This window comes from Echeneis naucrates, chromosome 5 (genome assembly GCF_900963305.1).
Source record: "Echeneis naucrates chromosome 5, fEcheNa1.1, whole genome shotgun sequence".
Lineage (NCBI taxonomy): Eukaryota > Metazoa > Chordata > Actinopteri > Carangiformes > Echeneidae > Echeneis > Echeneis naucrates.
The window spans coordinates 23,719,992-23,727,439 of NC_042515.1; the positions used below are offsets into that span (position 1 = coordinate 23,719,992).

Here is a 7,448-nt window from a genome sequence, read left to right on the forward strand (position 1 = left end):
ATTTTTGTCTTATGTACCTCAGACTCTTAGCCAGTGAGATAGTCAGACTGTAGACATGTCTTGAACATAGAAAAGTCTGGATGACCCCAAATTTTTTACTCCTTAATTCTGACAAAACTGAAGTTATTGTACTCGGCCCGAAGCACCTCAGAGAAACCCTATCTAATCATCGAATCAGTCTGGATGGCATTACTTTGGCTTCCAGCTCCACTGTTAGAAACCTTGGAGTAACTTTTGACCAGGACATGTCCTTTGTCCTTCCCTCACATAAAACAAGTCAGTAGGGCAGCTTTCTTTCACCTGAGAAACATCAGAATCATCCTGTCTCAAGTGGATAGAGAAAAACTAGTCCATGCATTTGTAACTTCTAGGCTGGACTACTGTAACTCATTATTATCTGGATGTCCAAACAAGTCTCTGAAAGGCCTTCAGTTGATTCAGAACGCTGCTGCACGAATATTAACAGGAACTAGGAAAAGAGATCACATCTCTCTCGTGTTAGCTGCTCTTCTTTGGCTGCTGGTAAAATACAGAGTAGAATCTTTCAGTTATCGGGCTCCTCTTCTGTGGAACTGACTTCCAGCATCAGTCCGGGGGGCGGACTCATTAGCAATTTTCAAGACCAGGCTTAAAACTTTCCTGTATGACAGAGCTTATAGTTAAAAAGTTAAAGTCCTCTACTCTTTAGCTATGCTGCTGTAGGCCTAGGCTGCTGGGGAAAGGACTGAGCATCACTCTCTCTCACTCCCTCTCTCCCTCCCTCCCCCCTGCATGTGCTGATAAAAACCATGCTTCTTCAAAATCCCTGTTTCTCCCAGTTCTAAGCATGTGTACTGCATTTACTCCTCTCCTCTCTCTCTGTCCTCATCCTGCAGGTGGTGACTCATCGCCATCCCATGTTCCTGCAACACCTGCCGGTCCCTTATCTTCATGAATTCTGTACCACTGCTCATCTCCATGAACTTCATGTAGCAACATGTTCCTGCCTACACAACCCCCATGCCTCTCTCACCCTCTCTCTCCCTCTCTCTCGCTCTCTCCCACTCTCAACCTGAATAGGAATAACTTGCTTGAAGAGTTTCCGTCAGGATTTAGCACAGAAACAGCGCTGGTTAAAGTCTCTAATGATATTGGTGATATTGATATTGATATAATGGCTTCAGACGATGGATCATTGGACCGTTCCTCTTTATCTGCTTCCTTTAGGCAACGTCATCAGGAAACAGAGCATCAATTTCCACTGTTATGCAGACGACACTCAGCTGTATTTATCAATGAAGCCAAATGAAGTCAGTCAGACAGATTGCAGACATGTCTTGAAGACCAAAGTCATGATTGAAAAAACTGAAGCTATTGTACTCGGCCCAAAGCACCTCAGAAAAACACTATCTAATCATCTAATTAGTCTGGGTGGCATTACTTTGGCTTCCAGCTCCAATGTAAGAAATCTCGGACTAACTTTTTACCAGGACATGCCTCTTGTCCCTCCCTCACATAAAACAAGTCAGTAGGGCAGCTTTCTTCCACCTGAGAAACATCAGAATCATCCTGTCTCAAGTGGATAGAGAAAAACTAGTCCATGCATTCGTAACTTTTAGGCTGGACAACTGTAACTCATTACTATGTGGATGTCCAAACAAATCTCTGAAAGGCCTTCAGTTGATTCAGAACACTGCTGCATGAATATTAACAGGAACTAGGAAAGCTGCTCTTCATTGGCTGCTGGTAAAATACAGAGTAGAATTTAAAATCCTTCTGTTAACACATAAACACATAAAGCTCTTAATGGCCAAGCTCCATCATATCTCAGAGAGCTCATAGTTCCTTACTACGGTCCTAGTAGGCCACTCCACTCTCTAGATGGAGGTTTACTTGTGGTTCCTAGAGTCTCCAAGAGTAAATCAGGAGGCAGATCTTTCAGTTATCAGGCTCCTCTTCTATGGAACCAACTTCTAGTATCGGTCCGGGGGGCGGACTCATTTGCAATTTTCAAGACCAGGCTTAAAACTTTTCTAAAGCTTATAGTTAAAAAGTGAAAGTTCATTTAGTCTTTAGCGATGCTGCTATAGGCCTAGACTGCTGGAGGAAGGACTGAGCATCTCTCTCTCTCTCGCTCTCTCCCTCTTCCTACCCCTTGCATGCACCAACATACTCCTAACCATGTTACCCAAAGTCTAAAGTCTCTCCCAGTTCCTCTCCTCTCTCTCCCTGTCCTCATCCTGCAGGTGGTGAATCATCACTACTCCATGTTCCTGCAACACCTGCTGCTCCCACATTTCTATGAACTTCATATAGTATCATATCCCTGTTTGCACCTTTATTGAATATCCCCTCCTCCTGCTCTCATTCTCTCCTTACTCTACCCAACTTTGCTGCCCCCCCCCCGCACCCCCAGTTCTCTCTATCTCTCTGCCCCCAACCAGTCGAGGCAGATGGCCGCCCCCCCTGAGCCTGGTTCTGCCCGAGGTTTCTGCCTCTTAAAGGAAGTTTTTCCTTGCCACTGTTGCCAAGTGCTTCCTCATCAGGGGATCTGTTGGGTCCCTTTAAATAATTTTAGAAAGAGTTTGGTCTAGACCTGCTCTATATGTAAAGTGCCTTGATGTAACTTGGTTATGATTTGATGCTATATAAATAAATCTGATTTGATTTAGTTCTATAAATGGCGATGAAATCATGAACCATAGATGAAAATAGATGAAGTCAGCCACAGGTTTCTGAAGGCCACAGTAAGCTGCTAAATGCAACATAAGTTGCATTCAGGGGCCCAGTTTGTTAATATTTTTAGCTGTATTTCTGGAGACATTTGTGGATTTGATATACATTTTCATATGTATGCAACATGTAAAAATGTAAATGTTATAAAAATGGAGGATGAGTTGAAAACATATTTTAGTTTTAAATGACTTCGGACAATTTTTTTTAATTTGCCATAGTACTTTTATCGTGACAGCACATACATGTTTCAAGTTAGACTTGTGATGTTAAGCTTACAAGCTGTTTTGCAAAATCCCTCTGTTACAGCTTATTATAGTCATAGAGTAAAACATGTTTCTCCAGATTCAGTTAGCTTATTTGGTCAAAACTGAGATGTCAGCGACAGTCATCCACACTCAAGGCCACACACAGCACTTGCAGCTGTCCTCGAAGACAGTGCCGTTTCCACACTTCCTCAGGTAGGTACGGCCACCTGCACACACGTAGAAGCTGGTCTTGTCTTCAGGGTGGGCATATGTGCCATCAGGCTTGTCTTTGCAGAAGCCTCGTCCTGGAATAGGGATTGTGGTCTTGGTGGAGGGAGCATTGGTGGTGGTGCCACTGGGTTTGCGAGTTGTTGTAGAGGCTGGTGCAGCAGTCGTAACAGGTTTAGGTGTTGTGGTACCGGATGGTGCTGTGGTAGTAACACTAGGTCTCTGGGTTGTGGTTCCTGGGACTGGAGGTGTGTCTGTAAGAGTTGAAAGAAACAGAATGACAGTCAGACAATGTTTCAACAAAGGGCATTAAGACAGTAATGTTACCTTACCTCAGTAATCAAGGGAACACAGGGTTTTACAAAAAAGATGAGGTGCAGGACTTACCACTGTCGATGAGTTTGCGAAGATATGACAGCAGAGGGTAATTTCCCTGTCCACAGAATTCTCCTTTAAAGTCATCCAGATCCAGGGCCCACACAAAGGCACCACCATACTTCATGTTCTTCATGTACTTGACCTGTGGATTGAAAAAGATCAGTAAAAATAAGCAAATTGAAGTCCATGTTTTGACCTTCAGTTGGTAATCAGTTGTATTGATGTTTCACCAACCTTGATCTCATAGCTGTCCTTGTTGTCAAATCCCACCCACTCGTTGTTCTTGCTGGCATAGGGAACTTTCTGGTCATCAATCCACCCGACGGTGGCACCCTTCAGAAAGGTGCAGACCTGATGGAACAGATTAAGGAAATGCCACTGGTTTGTCCCATGGCCAATTGATTATAGCCTTGTTAGTTTGTACTTTAATTTATTTATACTTCACCTCATAGTAGGACCAGAATCCAGCTTCTCGTGTAAATGGACCAGCCGATGCAGCACCACTAGCTGGGGCTCCAACATTGGTGTTTGAAGATGTCAGACGGAAGGTACGACCATAAGTAGCAAATCCCATCATCAGCTTCTCCACTGGAGTTCCTTTGTCTCTCCAGTACTTCATGGCATAGTCCTAAAATTGGAATAGAGGCATAAAGGATGGGGGCAAAATGCTTAGACTTTGTTTGTCAGGTATCAAACAGGCATTTTAGTAGTTTCCTTCCACCATCCAAAGACATCATGTTTAGGTTAATTGGTGACTCTAAATTGTCCGTAGGTCTGAGTGTGAGTGTGAGTGGTTGTTGGTCTCTGTCTGTCTCTGTGTGTTGGCCCTGTGATGGACCGGTGACCTGTCCAGGGTCGCCAGTCCATAAGCGGTTGAAGGTGAATGAATGTCGTTGCACATCAATAAAGTTAGGGATGTTGAGAGAGGTGAAGCAGCAGAGACTGAGATATGCTCGTCCAATTAATTTGTCAAGCTCCAAACAAGCTGTATCCTGAGTTTCCTATAAGCTATATTTTAGCTGTATTTTCATCATCTTGCTGGTAAATACCCAAACTTTCAACCTTCAAGAAGCACACTTTGTAAGACTGGCTACTGACCTGATGGGTCTGAAATGTGGAACCTTACGCAACTTTTCACACAATTTGCACTCCTTTGCAAGTTAATGTTTTGGATCTGAACAGTCTCCAAGCACACTATCACTATGCCATCACAGAAGACTTACTGTAATTGTAGTTAGTAGTTCTAACTAAGATTATACCTTTCTGCATCAAATCTCTGTGAAAACTGTGAAACTGGCCATGAAATATATAATAATAAATAAATCTTTTCCATAGAGTTCTTACAGTGTTGAAGTAGATGAGGTCACCCTTGTCCTGTGAGCCACGGTACAGAGGACTGTTATGTCCAGTGGCTCGTTCCCAAGCTCCATGGAAGTCATAAGTCATCACATTAATGAAGTCCAGGTGCCTGCAAATGAATAAAAGACCCAGCCAGTCAAACAGCCAGCCAATCAAAAATATATAGTAAAGAATTTTCAAAACAAAGAAAAGTACTTGGCAATCTCTGCGATCTCATATCCAGCATCGATGGTTCCTTTTCCAGCAGACACAGCAGCAGTCAGCATGAGCTGGGGCTTACCAGTGGACTTGGCTTCAGCTGCATAGGCAGCAACAAGTTCCTGCAGACAAAGGCAAGCGATAAGATTGATATAATGTACTGTATCTGTTCCTGAAGACTGTGGAGCTCAAAATCTACCTTGCAGAGCAGAGTGAACCTCTGTTTGTCCTGTGGGGGACTTCCACGAGATCCAGGGTACTCCCAGTCCAGATCCAGACCATCAAATCCATGAGTCCTCAGGAATTTGATCGAAGACTGGATGAATGTCTGACGGTTGGCTGGAGTGGACACCATGATGGAGAACCTGTAGGGACATTCGCTTGTTGTCAACTACTGTAGGACTAAGTGATTGGTATACTGTGAATTGTTGAATTGCACCTTTTATATTAGTGTGCTAGCTGTTATGTTTTCGTATGTAGTGTGACAAACAACAGATGCTTGTTTGAATTCTTAGTCACCTGTTTGTTTGATCAATTGCTCTGTTTTGCTTGACTGAGGTTGACTGTTGTGAAATATCTAAAGTTGTCACATCTTTACTCAATAGCTACGATAATATGTTCACATTAAGTTGAATCCCAGTTCTTTTTTTTGCAGTGTACCGAAAATATATTTTAAGTGAATTTAGCCTGTTGGGTTTTAATATGCGAGCTCTAATTCCACAGTCAATAGCTGAGGTTTTCAAAAAGAAGCTAAAATTCAATAAATGTAGCAGAAATACTCACTGAGTTGAGCCAAAATTCCATCCACCAACAGCCAGTAATGTCTTCAGGCCAGGGTTTCTATGAAGCAGAGATGTGGTGTTATATCGAGCTGAATGGTACACAATGTTAACAAAAGTTTGTTCATCACAAAGGGCCATGATCATTAGTGGATCAAAGCTTTTGCAGCCAAACATTTCTGTGATCTTACTTGCTCTTCAGGCCATTGAAGGACTTGTAGAGGACGTCATCGTTCCACTCATAGGTAACCAGTTCGTTTTTGTTGTTGATGATGGAGAAGGCGTAGATCAGATGAGTGCACATGAAGGGATCTACGTTTTGGGGTGTGTATTTCCCAGTCCCAGGTCTGTACTGGGACCAGTTGGTGAAGTAGCACACCATCTGGGACGCAGTTGCTGGAGACCAGTGAGAGAAAGTCTGTGGTCAGAGATGCCTTCAGTTTCTATTATTCCAAGGCAAAAAGTCAGTGTTAATACAAACTTTAATCAGGATTAACTCACCAAGGTGGCACATCACCAGGCAAAGACCTACAGAGAGCAATACAGACAGGTGAGAGAGTAAAACTCAGATATAACAGTAAAATTCATCATGCCAGTTAAACATCATGCTGATGTGAAACACACAAGCCTGGGGACTTTACCTGCTAGAACAGTGAGCTTGGTCATCTTGATTTCAAAGCTCAGAACCTCAACTTCAACTTTCTAAAGCAGAAAAACAACAATATATATATATATGTCACATATATATGATATAATCATATATTAATCAGGATTACTGTATAATTTGACGGAAACGACTGATCTCAGAGAGTCTGAACTAATTTTTCAATAATTTTCTTTTAAAATCCCCTCCTGACACTTAAGATCAAGAGTATATATATATATATATATATATATATATATATATAGTGCAACTTTAATAAAGGTTACATGAGTTCACTTTCTGTTGCATGAATCATTATTAAGATATTAAAGTATCTGACACCTAAAGAAACATCTTCAGGAACATTAATATTTTCCCTGTCGTAGCTAAAAAGCCTTTGGTTGCAGGTGTGATTACTAAATGACATCATGAGCTTGACCTTCACATTTCCATTGCAGCCCTAACCACAATGGTAAAGCTTCTCCAGCCACAAGAAAATGAAAGCATTCAATTCAATCTAGAGTCTCTACAGTCTACAGCAAGGCAGCTCCTTTAAACACAGGACGTAGGAAAAGAAGTGATGCTGAATTCCTTACCTTGGGATCTCCAAGGAACCAGTGGGTTCTGCAGGTTTTTATATACATTGCTTCTTGTGGGGGTGGGAGATAATGTATCAGTCCTCAGCGGGGAGGTGGTCACTAAGGAAACATAAAGTATATTGAGGTTAGAAAAGTGGATAAGATAAGTGATATCAGACCTAAACTGACAGCTGGTGATAAGCTATATAATATAGTAAAGCTTATTTCAGTTATGGGGCTCAGTGTAGGTCAGACTTTAGTTCTGTCCTCTCAGCAAGTTGAAAATCAGAAGGACACTTTCTTCTCACAGAAGGTGCCGGATTCT

At 42.2% G+C, this 7,448-nt stretch overlaps 1 protein-coding gene across 2 annotated transcripts; it reads right to left on the reverse strand.

The window, feature by feature from the left end:
- Nucleotides 1-3,110: 3,110 nt before the first annotated feature.
- LOC115043255 (acidic mammalian chitinase-like) lies at nt 3,111-6,568 on the reverse strand. 2 transcript variants are annotated; one of them, XM_029501555.1, is made up of 12 exons: nt 6,544-6,568; nt 6,404-6,430; nt 6,094-6,298; nt 5,907-5,963; nt 5,323-5,488; nt 5,121-5,245; nt 4,911-5,034; nt 4,012-4,194; nt 3,801-3,917; nt 3,576-3,708; nt 3,360-3,442; nt 3,111-3,284 (listed from the first exon to the last, which is right to left on the reverse strand). In XM_029501555.1, the coding sequence occupies exons 1-12, from the start codon at nt 6,566-6,568 to the stop codon at nt 3,111-3,113; spliced, it is 1,419 nt and encodes a 472-aa protein (XP_029357415.1). The 2 variants fall into 2 exon arrangements, with proteins under 2 accessions (XP_029357415.1, XP_029357413.1); XM_029501553.1 differs by having other exon boundaries at nt 3,111-3,442.
- Between the last annotated feature and the right edge of the window lie 880 nt (nt 6,569-7,448).